Genomic DNA, 17,498 nt, shown 5'->3' with positions numbered 1-17,498 from the left:
GGAGGGGCAGGGCGATGAGATCCCGCCCCTGGGGCCTGGCATAGAGGAGGTGGCCCAGTGCTGCTGGCAGGGGATGAGTGCGTGAATGAAAGGGCAACACCCTGACGCCGGGCTGCCCTGCCAGCCCCTCAGGAGGTGCTCACCATACACCATGCGGAGCAGCCAACTGTGCGGCGTGTACAGCTCGTCGGGGGCCACATTGTTCCTCTGCGCCAGCCAGTCGATGCTGGTGAAGTCCTCCACATAGAGCTCCTGGTGGGGGCAGTGTCTGAGCCTTGGGGCCTGGGGGCACCCGGCAGGCCTGGCTCAAACCAGGAGGGGTGGCCTCCCACCACATGCCCCAGGGCCCCGGGCCAGTCCCTTCCTGGGTGGGGGTCCCTCCAGCAACTGACCCCAAGGGCACACGAAGGCCCCCTATGTGAGGACTGCTCTAAGGAGCTCCCCAGCTCCATGAGCCCCAGGTCTGCCCAGAAGCTCATTTCCTCCCTCTACCCCTCCTCCTTCCCCAGGGCAGGCCTGATAAACATCCTGCACCTCAAACCCCGCCTCAGGCCTGCTTCCAGAGGACACAGAGTGCATCTGCCTCTTGCATCCCTTGAGTCCTGGAAGTCCCCCCAGGAACCCTGGGCTACAGCTGCTGCGTGTCCCATAGCACAAGTCCCCTCTGGGCAGAGCTTGCTCACTATTCATTATAGAATGGAGGAAGGTGGAGGCTCTGCTCTGATCACACGGCTCTCGGCGGTGAGTGGACAGGTGTGGTTGGATTCCAGAAGCCCCAGGCCCTGTGGGTCCCAGCCCCAGAGGCCCTCGCTTTGTTCCAGATGAGGTCCTACCTGGCGGAGGCTCTGGACCAGCGGGTCCTCCGCGGCACTCAGCCGAATGGCATAGCAGTAGCTCATGGGCAGGTACACCTGCCGGCAGTGGCACCAGAGTGTGGAGGGGTGTGCCGGTGCCCAGTCAGGAAATAGCCTGGGGCGACAGCAGGAGTCAGTGGGAGACCCCAAGACTCAAACCTGCCCCCTCCGCCAGCATCCATACCTTGGGGCCTTCCAAGCATGAACACTGGTGGATGGCTATTCCCCACCACGTCAGTGCATCTGCAGGCACTTCCCAACCGTGCTCCTGAGGGGGACAGTTGAATGGCAGGTGCACCCTCCAAGGAGCCACACCTCCTAGTTTGGTCAGCATTTTGCATCCTAAAGCCAGGTGGAGCTCCTAAAGGCTTAGGATTGTCTGTGGGTTTCTTAGCTACAACATACCTTGGTAACATAAAACATCAGCAATGGGGATATGGTGTGAGGGCCCCAGGGAACACACTCGGCTATCTTTGCAACTTTTCCAGAAATTGAAAACTACTCCAAAATTTAAAGTTTACTTTTAAAAGTTTAAGAAACTTGGGGCGTGGTGGCTCACGCCTATAACCCCAGCACTTTGGGAGGCCGAGGCTGGTGAATCACTTGAGGTCAGGAGTTTGAGACCAGCCTAGCCAACATGGTGAAAACCTGTCTCTACTAAAAATACAAAAATTAGCCAGATATGGTGGTATGTGACTCTAGTCTCAGCTACTCGGGAGGCTGAGGCAGGAGAATCGCTTGAACCTAGGAGGAGGAGGTTGCAGTGAGCCGAGATTGTGCCACTGCACACAGCCTGGTGACAGAGCGAGACTCCGTCTCAAAAAAAAAGAAAAAAGAAAAAAGAAATTGTAGAGGTCTGTACAATCTCCCTAAGGCCTGGGTCTTTGATCACTGTCTGCTCACGTTAGCACAGTTCCACCAGCTTCCCAGGGTCTGTGCGTGCCTCGTGTTTTCTCTACCCTTTCCCTGCTAGCCCCCATCCTGATGTGATGCCACAGGAGAGTGAGCAATGACGAGCCTTCCCTGCTCCCTGACTGTGGCGTCAGGTCTTGGCCACTTCCACATCCACTTACTTAAAAGCGTGGTTTTTTTTTTACATTTTGGGTTATACTTCCAGCATTTCTGCAGCTGGAGTGGTTCAGGTCTGTGGTCCCCCTTTCACCTCCCAACTCACCCTCCAAGCAACTCCAGCAAAGACAAGCAGCACCCTAGTGTGCTCCTGCAGCAGCACTGACTGACGGCCCCACCAACTGGGGCAGATGAGACGCCCTCACCAGCACCAGCGTGTGGACTCCATACCCCTCCTGCCCTGGCAGCTGGGCCGACTGCCGTCTCAGTCCTTCCTCTGCTGCTCATTACACATGGGTGAGGTGCAGAGTCCAGCTGGCATCTGAATGGCCCCAGGACACCTCCCAACCTATGTGCTCTATGGCCCACCTCAGGTAGCAGCACCCTACCCTGCCCCCTACTCTGGCAGCTCTGTCTACCCTCCAGGGGTGATCTCACCATCCCCGTGCCTCCCCCTCACCACCCAAACTGGCTTCCGGGGTAAAACCCCCGGACTTTGTATCAGGACACTGCTGTCCTCTCCTGAGCAGCCCCTTCACTTCCTGCCAACTTGATCCCCGCTCCACCAAAGTCATCTAACACAAGGGACCCCCAGCTCTGCTGACAGCTCTCTAGGGGATATCCCCACCAGGGTTCCCACAGCACTCCAGGAAGCCGGCAGGGGCTCTGTGTGGTTCCAGGGTCTCACTTCCCAAAATGTATAATGGGGTAAACGCATATGCATGAGTGTTTTCTGGGGAGATGTTCACTGCTTTCAATAGACAGCCACAAAATGTTACAAGACATTGGTTAAAGACACCAGATAAGGCCGGGCGCAGTGGCTCATGGCTCCCAGCACTTTGGGAGGCCAAGGCAGGCGGATCACCTGAGGTCAGGAGTTTGAGACCAGCCTGGCCAACATAGTGAAACCCTGTCTCTACTAAAAATACAAAACTTAGCTGGGTGTGGTAGCCTGAGACTGTAATCCCAGCTCCTCGGGAGGCAAAGGCAGGAGAATCGCTTGAATCTGGGAGGTGGGGGTTGCAGTGAGCCAAGATCATGCCACTGCACTCCAGCCTGAGCGAGACTCTGTCTCAAAACAAAACAGAACAAAAAAACACCAGATAATAAGAAATTAATGTTGATTTTGCTGGGTATTTAAACAGTATGTGGTTCTGTTTAAAAAAACAAACACTGATCCTTTTTTTTTTTTTTTTTGAGACAGAGTCTCGCTCTGTTGCCAGGATGGAGTGCAGTGGCACAATCTTGGCTCACTGCAACCTCTGCCTCCCGGGTTCAAATGATTCTCCTGCCTCAGCCTCCCGAGTAGCTGGAAACTACAGGCGTGGGCCGCCATGCCCAGCTAATTTTTGTATTTTTAGTAGAGACGGATTTCACCATGTTGGCCAGGATGGTCTCGATCTCTTGACCTCGTGATCTGCCTGCCTCGGCCTCCCAAAGCACTGGGATTACAGGCGTGAGCCACCGCACCTGGCCGCAAACACTGATCTTTTAAAGGCACACACGCTGAGTCCACAGGTGAGGTGTCCCATTGCGACGCACTTCACATTCAGCAGCAAAAGAGAGAAGCGTAGCAGCAGCAGCAGCAGCACAGGACGCCCCTGCGCTGGCTGGGGGAGGGGCAGCCTCCCCCTACTCCTACAGATGCTCAGAGTCTTCCATAGCAAGATGGAAGCCACCCAGCCCTGCCTGCAGCCTGACTCGGGGGACCTCCATCCACGGCACAGCCTCCTTCCTGCCCAGTTGGGAACCTCCCCCTTTCTGTATCCCCGTAGGACTCAAGCTCAATCAGGGCCTCTGCCAGGAGCCTAACTCCACCCACCCACAGAATGACCACCCCTCTCTGTGTCACAGCCTGCGCCTGACCCACAGTCCCTGTCACTCTACTCCTCGGGACAGCAGCAGCGACCCAACAACCAAATCAACAGCAGACATACCACATCTCTGGGAACAGGGTATTGAGGCCTTCCCAGCTGTAAACATTCAGGACAGCCAGCCAGAACTTCCCCCAGGAGGGGATGGCCACAGCACCACCTGAGGGGGGAGAAAACAGGCCCATGTCATCTGCTTCCTGTCAGCAAAGCCAGCACTGATCTAGCTCGGAAGCTTTACCCTCTGGGAGTCACGTGTGCCCCTCTCCATGAGCCAAGGGCAGCCGCATGTGGATCTTGCAACCCCCATGTGCGAAGCAGGTTCCAGAGTGCTCAGAACTGCCCTGGATACATGGCTCCTAGGTGGAACCAGTGGCTTTCCTGGGAGTGTCCAGCCCCAGGAGAGGTGTTTGCAACCCCTGGCCCCAGGAAGGAGCATGTGAAGACAGCTACCTGGGAAGGTCCAGGGACACCTCAGTGCTCAGGTGAGCGAGGGGCCCAGGTGCACATGCGCCTGGAGAAGGCAATGCGGGGAAGTGACAGCGCACACTCGGCCTCGCCCTCGGAGCCAAGCCTGAGCTGCCCCGTCTGTGTCATCTCCACTTGGCAGACCGGTCCCATACGGGAACAAGGACAACCCCAGACTCCAGAGTAGCTCCAGCACACTGGCCCCATGCCAGAGCCACTTTGGCAGCATGCAGTTCTGGCACAGCCACGCCATCTACACACACTTCTGAGGAGTCCCTGCTCCAAACCCCAAAAGGTATGCAAAAGTCAAAGACACACAAAGCTACTAGGCAAAGTGCAGCCTAAACACGTTCCTTCACCAGGCAGGCGCCAGGAGTGTGGTGGGAACCAGACAGCGGCCTTGGAGACGCAGCATCAATGACACCAAAGGCTGACAGTGAACTGATGACAACAGTGACAAGCCCATGAAGAAAGAGGGCAGGATCTCATGAGAATGCGTAACAGGACACTCCACCTGGCATGGTAGGTCAGGAAGAGGTCCTCAAAGAAGGAACATGTAAAGTGTGAGCCAGCGGCGCAGGAGTGGAAGGTAAGAGGCTCTAGGTTAAGGAAGCAGTGCACGGCGAGCCCTGGGATAGCAAGGGCCTTTGAGGAGCTGACAGGAGGCCCCTGTGCATGGAGCAGAGAGCAGGGCAGGTGGGACTGGCTACGGAAGGTCCGTGAAAGGCAGAAGACAAGACCAGGCCAGGCTCTGCAGAGCCATATCATGAATTAGGTTTTCTTGCAGAAGCAGGAGCCATGGATTCCCTTGGGCTGGAATTGCCCTCAGTGCCTATAGGCAAGAGGAGAGGTAGCCAGGCCGGGGCTTGGAGAGGTAGCCAAGGGCTTGGAGAGGTGGACAGCCAGGGCTTGGAGAGGTAGCCAGCCCGGGGCTTGGAGAGGTAGCCAAGCCGGGGCTTGGAGAGGTAGCCAGGCTGCGGCTTGGACAGGTGGACAGTCAGGGCTTGGAGAGGTAGCCAGACCGGGGCTTGGAGAGGTAGACAGTTGGGTCTTGGAGAGGTGGACAGCCCAGGGCTTGGAGAGGTAGCCAGGCCAGGGCTTGGAGAGGTGGACAACTCAGGGCTGGGAGAGGTAGACAATTGGGGCTTGGAGAGGTGGACAGCCAGGGCTTGGAGAGGTAGACGGCCAGCTTGGAAGGTGCAAGCTGCAGGCCTGCTCTCGCCTGCAGTCAGGCTGCCCCCAGAAGGTGGACATATTAACATGCTTCGTTTAAGTCTTTGCCAGTTCAGGAAACAAACAGAATTACCTAGTTGTCTTAATTTGCTTTGCTTTTTTATTTTTTCAGAGACAGGGTCTCACTCTCACCCAGGCTGGAGTGCAGTGGTACAATCAGCTCACTGCAACCCAGAACTCCTGGGCTCAAGTGATCCTCCTGCCTTACTAGCCTCCAAGCAGCTAGGACTACAGGTGCATATCATCACACCTGGCTAATATTTTATTGTTTTTGTAGAGACCAGGTCTCACTATGTTGCCCAGGCTGGCCTCAAACTCCTAGGTTCAAGTGGTCCTTCCACCTCAGTCTCCCAAAGTGCTGGAACTGCAGGCGTGAGCCACTGTGCCTGGCTCTTAATTTGCTTTTTTAAAAAAACGATGCCTAGGTTAAACAGTTTCTGCCTACTTCTGTTTTGACAAATTCCCTGCTCATGTGCTTTGCCCATTGTTTCAGCTGGAAGTGCATCTTTCTGTATCACGTATGCGAGAGCTCATTATCGAGATGACACGAACCCCTGGCCCAGGACATGCTGCACAGGGCGTACCTTTCTTGTGAAGAATGTTACGGGCTCGTACCAGGTCAGGATCGTCAGGCCCAACACCCAGAATTCTGAGAGACACATAGTTGAGCGCAGTCCCAAACACGGTGGACTTATCCTCAATGTGCCTAGAGGGGCAGAGGACAGGTGAGAAACTGGTATCTGTCCTTACTTTTAAGAAATAAAGTAAAACTTTCTGTGGAGTTTCCTCAGAAAACTAAGAATGCTAAAATACCTTACCCTGACATAACATGCCACCACAGGAGACCCCCGAGCAGCCACTCTGCAGTAGAGATTCACGCACCTCCCATGACAACCGAGCCCCCCGCACCTTCCTCACCCTGACCCGCCTGCTCTACACCTTCCCACGCCTGAGTCAACACTTCTAGCGCAAGGGCGGTTCACTTTGGGCTACAGCTCTGCTCCCAAAGCATGTGCCACGCGGCAAGAAAGCTGTCAGGCCCTGCCTCCACCTGCTGCCAGCCCAGAGTCAAAGGCAATTTTCTTCTGCTTTAAGTGATAACAGACTGACAGTTTTCACATGTGGGTCTCAAGAGTGTCCTGACAGTCACAAAACCCATTTAACAAAAGATGTGAAGCCGAGGCCCCACCTGCACAGCCTCCAGCCCACTGCCCTCCTGCTAGTCTCTCCCCAACCCACCCCGGGCCCACAGCTGCAATCACTCCTAATCCTTGGCAGCTGCCTTGAAACCCAAGTATCTCCTACATCATGAGAACACACACATGCACATGTGCAGTGACACAGGGGAGGCACACTCACAGGCCCCATCCACCGTCGGGCAGCTGCACTGACCGCAGGTACCGCACAATCTCTTCTCTGTATCCAGCTGGCAGAGGGATGCGTGCCACGTGGCAAGTGATCAGGAGGCCTGTGTGGCAGGAGAGATGTTCCTCGCTGGGGGCAGATGGTCATCACTGCTAAGACCAGGCCCCTTTCCTCCTGAGCACCTCACTCCAACAGGGAGCTACCTCCTTCTCATAAAAACACCCCCCTGGAAAGGCCATTCCTCCCAGGCCCCCATGGGGGACTTTGGGAACAGGGCCAGAGGGAACGTCAGCCACAGCACAGGCGATGCTCCCTGCCTAGGGCCTGCAGAGTCCACTCAGCCATGTCTGGCTCCCATGACCATCTCGGTCGGAGAAACACCAGACCCTGCACAGCACCTCAAGAAGGCCTCCCCCAAGTGCCCTGAAGGTCCAAAAGGAACCAACATTTTAGATCAGTGGGCCTTCCATGAGGGGAGGCTGTTGGTCTTGCTTTAACATCTGCTAGGAAGAAAAATACAAAATTGGTCCCCCTTGCATGTGGTAATACCTATTTGCTTATTTATATTTTTCTGTTTCATAAATTTTTTACAAGCATATGCCGCTTTGCAAATGTTGGGGGGGAGGGAGAGACAACAATAAATATTATCCACTAAGAACCTTCTGTCCCCAGCCTGGTCCTCTCAGACATGGTGGTCACAGGCCACCCTCTACCCCCCATGCTTGGTTCCATCAGCCACGTGCCCCAGAGCCTGGCACGGGACAGGTCTCAGGGCAGACCCCAGCCACATGTGCCATGGAATGAATACCTGACTCTGGCTTAGAGTGTCAGAAGCCCTAGTGTTCAAACCATCCAGACATGCCCTGGAAGAAGAGCAGATGGACTCAGAGCGCACGGGGTCCCATAAAATGAGCCATCCCAAAACAAGCCTATCTCTTTCCTAACAGTTATAATGCTGTCAGGACGCGGAAATGTGCAGACAGGAGCTGAGCCAGCATCTTCCTGATTTTACAGGCAAGGAAACTGAGGCACAGCCAGTAAATGGTGGGGCCAGGTCAGACTCCACTCAGTGCTCACCACAGTGCTGCCCAATGCTGCACAGGCCACACTCGATGGGAGTTGTCTACATAGCATCATGGACCAGGAGCATTTTCCAAAGTCCAGAAAGAGGGAAGAAAAGCTCCAACTCAGCCAGATGCGGTGGCTCACACCTGTAATCCCAGCACTTTGGGAGCCAGAGTGGGGCAGATCATGAGGTCAGGAGTTTGAGACCAGCCTGACCAACATAGTGAAACCCCGTCTCTACCGAAAATACAAAAATTAGCCAGGAATGGTGGTGCATGCCTGTAATCCCAGCTACTCGGAAGGCTGAGGCAAGAGAATCGTTTGAACCCAGGAGGCGGAGGCTACAATGAGCCAAATTGCACCATTGCACTCCAGCCTGGGGAACAAGAGCGAAATGCTGTCTCAAAAACAAAAAACAAAAGAACTCCAACTCACAGCCAGTCCACAGGAAGGGTCCCAGCAAGCTAAGCCCAGAGCCAAAGCAGCAAGAACAAACAACACAGTAGTCCCCACTGACCAAGCACCACTGTGTGCCTGACACTGTGCACATAACCAAACCTGATTCCAATCCTGTCACAGATGAGGCTACAGAGGCAAAGTGAGGCTGACCCACCTCCTGACCAACTCTATGTCATTGCCTCACCATGAGCCCTGGGAACAGTCTCAACATTCCCTGATGGGGCCAAGGGAAGAAAGAGCACCTTGACTTCCCTAAGGACAAGCTCGCAAATCCCAGGACAGGAAAACTCAAAGCTGTACAGTCCAGGTGGCAGCAGGGCTAGAAGTCAAAGCAGAGATGGGGATCCCAGTGCTCCTCCTGCTAGTCTAGTGACCTGGAATAAATGTGCCTCAGCTCCCTAATGTATCTCATTAGGCTTATTCTAAGGACAAAAAGAAGAACAGGACTTGAGCAGGGCTTGGTCTACAGTAAACACCATGGAACTGTTTGTAACATTAAAGGCCAACTCTTCCCAAACTAACATATAAACCTAATGCAACTTCATTTCAAGTCCCAACAGGTTTTATTCTGGGACAGAATCAGGATAAAGGCAATTTGGATGAGTAAATGAATAGACACAGGTAAGAGATGTTTTAAAAAGAAAAGCAACAAAAGTATATAAGGACTTTCTATCTACTACAAAGTCAGCGTAGTAAAAGAAAATGACGTATCAATAAAAGTCATTACAGAAACAAAACCTATTTATGTAGGAATTCACATCATTGAAACACTGTGATCACAAGTCACTAGGGAAAAAAGTCCTATTGCATAAATTCATAGGAGGGAATTTCCCATTTTACAAGGCTGAGGATTTCTGTAGAGAAACACTCCCAGTATGCAAAATAGTCTTGTGTAGCCAAATCAATTCAATACCCAGGCAGTCCAACTGCTACGCTCCTCCTACTCACCAGCCTGAACCTGAAGTTCCCCTGCAGTAGCTCAGAGTAAGTTCACAGCAGGTAACAGCTCCCCACCCACCACTCTGCCCACCTACAGCCCCTTGGCAGAGGCTAGGTCTTCCACCTGGAATGCCCATCCCACTCTGTACTGAGACTTCAAAGCCCATCTTCCTCCTCCCTCAAGGCAACACAGACCCCTAGAGAACCACCTGCTTCTCTTATCAGAGAGCCTGTCACCCTACCCTGGCAAGGCTAGCTGATCCCCTAGGCCAACAGCAGGACGATTCTGACACAGAGCAGAGTTTGCCAGCCCTTTTCTATGTGAACCCCTGGATTTTCACCTGCTTCATCAAAATCCTAGACCAGGCTGGGCCAGGATCCCAAAGGTGATCCAGGGTGGCCATACCCTCAAGCTGGGGCAGCATACTCCTACCTGGCAGGAGGAAAAGTGGGCCACCGTAGTCACCCGTCCAGTGCCCATCCTCAGCCTGCAGCCCCACGTAAAATGTCATCCCGTTCAGAGCCCCCTCACAGGTGGTGTGGGCTTTGGGCAAGTCCTTAAAGTAATTCTTCTGCAAAGAGACCGAAAAAAAAAGGGGGGGGGGGGGCTGACGGGACTGTTGCCCGGCCAGAGGAGCCCTCTTCATATACAGCCCAAGTCAAAATAGTAAATCTAAATTACTTTAAAAGTTTCAGGCCGGGCGCGGTGGCTCAAGCCTGTCATCCCAGCACTTTGGGAGGCCGAGAGGGGCGGATCACGAGGTCAGAAGATCGAGACCATCCTGGCTAACACGGTGAAACCCCGTCTCTACTAAAAAATACAAAAAACTAGCCGGGCGAGGTGGCGGGCGCCTGTAGTCCCAGCTACTCGGGAGGCTGAGACAGGAGAATGGCGGGAACCCGAAAGGGGGAGCTTGCAGTGAGCTGAGATCCGGCCACTGCACTTCAGCCTGGGCGACAGAGCGAGACTCCGTCTCAAAAAAAATAAAAAAAAAAAAGTTTCAGCTGTTTCCATCAAAAGTCTGAAACTCTTCGATGAGAGTATCACACCTCAGCAAAGTAAAAGAACAGTTGCACATTTTCACTGCTTTACTTTCCAGTCATGTATTCTTCACAACTTCCTCCAAGATGTCTGGAATAAAGCAGGCATCGAGTGTGGGGTGGGCACGGGTGCCCACCTGGGCCTGGGACTCGGGCCTCTCAAAAAGGGCCCAAGGGGTGGCACAGCCTTTCCCACGGTGGCAGGGGCTTGGCAGGAGACCCTGTTTACACTGCAGACTCTGACGAGGAACATCTCTTACAATGCACACAACGAAGACACTGGATCCAAACACTTTTTGTGAACAAAAACAAAGTTACAACTATCTTTGCAACTCTTCTATAAGTCAAAAATTACCTCAAAATAAGGTGCTAAAAAATACAACATTAGGAGTCTCCTATGCGTGGTTTAGAGATGAAGGGGCTGAAGCGGAGGGGCCCGCTCACGCAGTTCCCGTGGGCGCTCGCCGTGGGGAAGGGGGTCGCTGGTCGGGTCGTACCACCCGCCTTTCTGAGAGACAAAGTGCTCCTCACGGCTCACCCCTCAGGGCCCCGCGGGGTCCCCGCGCTCGCGGACGCTCCGCGGAAGCCACTTACGGTGTCCAGCCCCAGGGCGTGGGCTTCCAGACCGGTCTGCTCGCGGCCGGCGCGCTCGTCCTGCAGGTAGGTCCACGTCTGCCGGCCCCTCTCGCAGCTAAGTCGCCAGCGGCCGAGGTCGGTGGCGGGCTCGGTCTTGTAGGGGCCCCCTCGGCGCCGCAGACACCTGAGGGCCACCGGCCGTCAGCGACCCAGGCCTCGCCCCGACCCCCGGCCCACTGCCCGCGTCGCGCTCTCCTCAGCACCCCGACCACCCCGCCTTCGCCGGGAGCCCGGGGCGAGGGGACTCACGTGCCCTCAGTCATTGCAGCCGCAGTGCTCTACGCCGCCCACTACCAGCCGCCCGCTCCCGGCACCCAGGACATGCCGTCCAGCCCCGCCCCTCCCGCGCGCACTACGCAGGCGCGGACCTCGGCCGACGCGAAGGCCCAGGTGGGACGATGCCCACGCAACCAATCAGAGCGCCGTGAGCGTGAGCCCGGGGTGTGTCAGGCGACCACAGTGGTGGAGCGCGAGGAGCGCCATGCGGCGTGGGGCGGGGCCTGAGGGGGCGGGGCTGCGACGGGGCGGGGAAGGCGGGTGGGGACTTATGGGCGGGGCATGAGGGGCAGGGCTGGTCGGTGGGTCGGTGGGGGCGGGGATGGTGGGTGGGGCCGGCGGGAGGGGGCGGGGCCTCTTGCGCGCCCTTTAGAGGCTTGCGTCCCAGGAGCTTGGTCTCGGGCGCAGCGCTGTCGAGTGAGCGTGTCTGAGTCGCCGGTGAGGAGGGTCCCGCTGCAGGTCGGAAGGAAGGACATGGGGAGCGAGGCTCGAGCGAGGGACAGCGAGTGCGAAGGTTGGGTGGCAGGGAATTGCTGTCGCATGGCAGGATTTGTCCGGACGCCGGGGCCGGGGGTGGGGGCAGGAGGCCGCCCTGAGGTGAGGTGGGCGCGGGCGGTCGGGGCCAGTGGAAGACCAGGGGGAGGGCGCCACCGGGCGTCCCTGGGAAGCTGAGCGCCGCGTAGGCTTCGCCGGGGGGAATGGGGTAGACGCGGTGAGGCCGAGGCCCCCAGGCCTGGCGGACCACAGGGGCCAGAAGCCCTGCAGCCCGGGGCAGGGAGGGGCTGCGTTGCAGGCCAGGACCGAGCGCGGTAGAGCCTCAGCTGCTCACGGGGTCGCTGGAATTCGGGGTGGGCGCCCTCAGGAGAAATTAAAGGTGAAGAACCTTACCAGCAGTGGGAAGAGGAAGATGGAGGCAGAGCGAGTGACCGAACTTGGAAGGGACAGTCGGGCGCAGCAGGGCAGGAGGCGTCTGACTGTTGGAAACATGGCTGACGTCTGGAGACTGCAGCCCGTGGTCCCTAAGGTCAAGGACCCAGCATGTCTTCATCTGGCCCACAGAAGCCCTAACATCCAATTACAACTGCCCCAGCCTAATGAGCGTTTCTGCACCCACTCCTCAATTCCTGCCCCCAGCCTAACTTCGAAGGGGGCGTGAGCCACAGCAAGCCGGAGAAGAAAGTTGGAAGAGAGAGTGGACAAAAGAATACCCACAGGCATCTTCCCCCTAGTGGAATAGCGGGGTTTTAGACAATCAAGGATATTCACCTTTTCCTATCCCAGTTCAGAAACGAATGAAAAAGACACAGCAATAAGATGGGTGGATATTAACATATCAGCCTTGCCACAAATTAAAAAGCTAGCTTGAAGGACAAGGCTCAAATCTGCAAGCAAGAGGGCATGCTACTAAATCACCCATAAGTCATACAAACATATCCCCCAGCCTCTGGGCCATGGAACCGCCTCACCGAGCACTATGCAATTGAGTGCCAACCAGAAGACACCCCTCCAGTCAACCCACAGACCCCAGAAAGAGTACCCAGAGGAGCTTGAGCACTCCACCCTATCTGTTCTCTGAAATTCAACCAAATGAGTCACTCTACTTCTCTGGAAGCAGAAAGAGGCTGGAAGTTTTTCTCTAGATAAGTTCCTCCACGTAGAAACATGAAGAATAGGAATAAGGGGCTTCAGCCTGGATGGAATCTCACATTGAACCTGGCAAATCTAGGTGAGGGAAGAGGTTTCAATTGGAGAAGAGTTTGAGTTTTGATATTTTAATGGACTGGACTTTTTATGAGTAAAATAACCCGCTCTTTTTAATGTCTGAAAGAGAACAAAAACTGTAAACTACGTCTGGGAATTGACGCAGTTAAGCTTCTAGGGGCAGTCATGAGAAAAAAACACTGTTCCTATCTGCTTGCATACTACTGCATCCAGCTTGTTCATTAAGCCAGATACAGAAGGCTCTGAGGATTTTGGCCTGCACAACTGGGTATATGGTGGTGGTCATTTACTAAAATAGAGGTGTCTTTTACTTATTTATTTAGTGACAGGATCTCAGTCTGTCACCCAGGTGGGAATGCAGTGGCACAATCATTAGCTCACTGCAGCCTCAAATTCCAGGGCTAAGTCATCTTCCGGGCTCAGCCTCCTGAATAGCTGAGACTACAGGCCTGTGCCACCACACCTGGCTAATTTTAAGTTTTGTAGAGACACGGGGTCTTGCTATGTTGCCCAGGATGGTCTCAAACTCCTGGCCGCAAGGAATCCTCCCACTTCAGCCTCCCAAAGTGTTGGGATTATAGGCATGAGCCACTGCATCTGGCCTAAAATAGGGAAAGTTTGATTGGGAAGTTCAGCTTTAAGTGGGGACAAGTTATACTAGAGATGTTTATTAGACATTCAAGTGAAATATTGAGTAGGCTAGCATTCAGGAGAGAAGATAATGCTAGAGATAGGAATTTGGGAGTCATTTGCTTTCAGGTAGTGTTTGAAATCATGAGATTGGACAAGATGAATTAGGAAATGCACCTAAAACAGAGAAGTTCCAGGATGAGCCCTGGGGCACCAACCTTTTCCAGTATAGAGGAATGGCCAGAGAGAGGAGGAAAACCAGAGGAATATGAAGTCATAATATAAGTGAAGACATGGTGATCTTTGCTGAGGCTTTGAAGGGATTGCAAAATGAAGACTGAGAATTTATTATTGGATGCAACAAAACAATGTATTGGTGACTGACAAGAGCTATCTCAGGAGACATGGGGAGAAAAGCCTAATGGCAGAATTTTGAAAGACATTTTCAGTTAAACATGGCAGACTGAGCATAAACATTAACTTCCATTTCCTACCCAAACCCTACTCACATAAAGTAATGAAAGACCAAAAAAACGCACAAAGAATGGGAGGAGACACCAGTAGGCAAGAGAAGTCAACAAAATTATAGACGGATGGAGAAATCATAACTGACTTAGCCAGAGAGAGTTGAGACTTATGTTTGTGGGTGAAGCCAACAAGAGACCATTCCTGCCAGCAAATACCAGGAAGGTGCAGAAATTGGAATAACTGGTGGAAAATTTTTGTGAGGAACAGTGTGACCACAGGTCCCCTCTCCTACTTGGGTGGAGGAAGTTTGCAGTAGTTGAATCAGAGTAGGTGTTACCTCAGGCATGAGGCATAGCTGAGGGTCACTGAAAGCAGACGGATTGAATGAAAGTCTACACATGTGGGTCCAGGCTCACTTCTCCCACTCAGCCAGATAGCATGAGATAAGAGTGGAAGGATTCCTCTGGAGCAGCTGGCTCACAAGAAAAGTCCTGCAAACACTGGCAACTATAACCCAGTAGAAAAACAGAAACCTATTAGCTGGCAGACTACCCATTGACAGTTTTCAACAAGCTCCTTAGAGCCCCATCGTCAGCATGAGCCAGACATTTGGGGAAAACAGTATGACATTACCTCCAGCCATGCAGGTGATCCATCTTGGACTGCTAACCCAGTCAAGCCTTCAGATGACTATAACCTCAGCTAATACCTGACTGCAGCTGCATGAGAGATCCCAAAAGAAAGCTGCCCAGCTGAATCCTCAAATTTAAGCTACTGTATTTGGGGTGATTTGTTCAATAGCAATAAAAAACTAGACAAAAGGACTACAAAGTGCCCAGCACAATAAATTGGGCAGGGGTTGGGGAGGGAATGGGGAGGCAACATATGAAGTAATGTCGTTGAGAAATTTGAGAACACCAGGAATAGAGGTGATCTCAAAAATTTCCAGCAACAAAAAAAGCAAAAACACAAAGGAATTATTTCCAATCTAAAATTCTGTTCCCATTCAAATGATGAATCAAACATAAGGATAGATAAGTCCAAAAAAAAAAACCATTTCTTTACTCTCACAACATCCTTTTGACACCAGATGTAGAGGATTTCTCCCCACTGGCAAGCAAGCATTCAGCTGTGCAGCAGACACCAGCTGGGTATCCGCTTCAATCCTGCACCATCTACCTGGAGATAGCAGCAGATCACACAAGTTGAGGACTCTGTGCCACAAGACTGAGCCCCATGTCAAGTGTCAATCACAAGCCCCCGGTTGTTTTACCTGTCCTTCTGGGTTCCCAAGACCCCTCCTTGGCTTTAATTTACAAGAGCAGTTCACAGAACTCGGGGAAACACATATTTATTATAAGGCTATTTTAAAGGCTACAAATAAACAGCCAGAGGAAAAGATACACAGGGCAAGGCCTAGAAGTGTCCCAAGAGCAGGAGCTTCTGTCTGCAAGGAGTTGAGATGTGCCATTCTCCCAGCATGTGTATGTGCTCCTGTCCACCTTCCTGGAAGCCCCCACACATTCGGCTATCCACAAGGTCTCTGAACCCTGTCCTTTTAGGTCTTTAGGAGGCTTCATTACATAGGCATGATTGATTAAATTATTGGCCACTGGTGATCAACATCACTTACAGTCCCTCTCCCCCAACCTCTGGGAGTTTAGGGGGTGGGCTGAAAGTTTCAACCCCTCTGATCATGCCCTGGTCTTTCAGATGACCAGTCCCTATCCTGAAGCTACACAGGAGCTGTCCACCATCAGTCATCTTACTAGCATACAAAAAGACATCACTTTGGAGATTCCAGGGATTTTAGGCGTTGTATACCAGAAGGCAGAGACAAAGACCAAATATATATTTGATAATATTACAGTAGAAATAAAGACATTATAGATATTCAAGCTCAGAAGGCTACTAAAGGACAGGCTCCATCAAGAAGAGAAAACCAAGGAAGAAGAAAATACGATTCGGAATCCAGGAAATGTTCAAGTTATGGCAGGAAGACAGGGGGTTCCCAGAGGAACATCTTGAAGAGAAAGTGGAGCATATTACCTGATGCACGTGACTTTGTTGGGAAGAGCTTTACACTTAGGGCAGCGACTTTTGGATGAAGTAGTGACAGGAGCATAGAAAACCAAGCAAATGAGAAAAACAATGTAATTATTAACTCCAGGAAAAATCAAAAGTTGTACCTAAAGGAAATGTCATCATAAACCAATAAAGGGCTCAACAGCAAATTGTAAACATACAGTTATACTAAACTGTGATTGCAAGTTTCAGCCAATATTAAATTGCTTAGGGAGACTAATATGAGAGGAAATGTGGGTGTCGAGGGTGGGGGTGATAGTATGTTGTGGGAAAGACAGTATAAGAGAAGCTAACTCCTCCTCCATTGTAGGAAGTCAACAGTGTCTAAAGTCAAGATTAAGAAATAGCATTAAGTCTTTACATGAAGTTAATCACTGAAGATCCCTGAGTTGAGTAGCGTGTGTTTGGAGAAGCAGGGATTGGATGGTAGATTTGGTAGAGGAGGAGGTTCTCTTCTTAGTGCTATTGTTTTCTCAGTGAAATAAGAAGGACATGATCTAAGAGGTTTGAAAAGAATGAGAAGACATGAAATAGAGTCTGGGGATGTAGGATTAAGTCAGGAGATGCTGAGTGCCAGTTTAAGATTGGTGGTCATATGCAACGTCACCAGGTCTATTAATACCTCTTTCTGTATATGGCTCAAATTTTATCCCCTCTTCACACCAATTGCTAGCAAACTTAGGCTTATTCCCTTTGAATTTCACCCAAATGCCTGTAGCAAGATTCCTGCCCCACATGCCATTTTTAAAAGAAAATGTGACTAGATCACTTCTCTGCCAAATCTTCAACAACTCTTTCTCACAGCTCTCAGAAGAAGGTGACAAGAATCTCTGACCTCACCCTGCTGGCCTGTTCCCCTCACTTGGCCACACAACCAAGCTGGTACCTTCAAGCTTTCATCATGTCCTCTCAAGTACACTGTCCCCAGCTACACCCCTGCACTCCTCTCCAGGAATTCTTTCTCCTCTACCCAACCAGACCCTGTTCCATCCTGTTTCTTCCTTGCTACCAATTCAGGCCCACGCCTCATGCACATTCTCTGAGAATTATGTACATAAATACCTGCTGACTCTCCTGGACGTAAGCTGGGTAGGCTTAGCAGGCAAAGGCCGTGTCTTTCTTTATCTCTACATCACTGATGTCTGGCACATCAAGGACTGCTGAGAGAATGAATCGCCTGTTACACATGGAAATGTAAGCTCCAAACTGCCTCAGAGCATATGCTGGTGGGTGACAATCTGAGGTGGTCATGAATATAGGAGAATATTGAAGAGGTCACACAGGGGCAACAACTTTTCATTATGAAAAACTGGGAGAC

At 52.4% G+C, this 17,498-nt stretch overlaps 1 protein-coding gene across 3 annotated transcripts in view; it reads right to left on the bottom strand.

Moving 5' to 3' along the window:
• LSS (lanosterol synthase) overlaps positions 1–11,347 on the bottom strand; it is a 38,028-nt gene extending 26,681 nt beyond the window's left edge. For 2 of the 3 annotated variants that reach the window (XM_010370108.2, XM_030915527.1), the window contains exons 1-8: positions 11,249–11,347; positions 10,958–11,123; positions 9,756–9,894; positions 6,854–6,962; positions 6,079–6,200; positions 3,860–3,956; positions 834–969; positions 144–252 (exon numbers count right to left, since the gene is read on the bottom strand). In XM_010370108.2, the coding sequence (XP_010368410.2) occupies positions 144–252; positions 834–969; positions 3,860–3,956; positions 6,079–6,200; positions 6,854–6,962; positions 9,756–9,894; positions 10,958–11,123; positions 11,249–11,262 (892 nt within the window). In that variant the 5' untranslated portion in view covers positions 11,263–11,347. The remainder of the gene's footprint in view (positions 1–143; positions 253–833; positions 970–3,859; positions 3,957–6,078; positions 6,201–6,853; positions 6,963–9,755; positions 9,895–10,957; positions 11,124–11,248) is intronic. The other variant, XM_030915528.1, reaches the window with a different exon arrangement.
• Between the last annotated feature and the right edge of the window lie 6,151 nt (positions 11,348–17,498).

The sequence above is a fragment of the Rhinopithecus roxellana genome, chromosome 13, assembly GCF_007565055.1.
Source record: "Rhinopithecus roxellana isolate Shanxi Qingling chromosome 13, ASM756505v1, whole genome shotgun sequence".
Classification (NCBI taxonomy): Eukaryota; Metazoa; Chordata; class Mammalia; order Primates; family Cercopithecidae; genus Rhinopithecus; species Rhinopithecus roxellana.
Note: the sequence above shows the minus strand (reverse complement) of the source record. Positions and strands in the feature narration are given on the sequence as shown.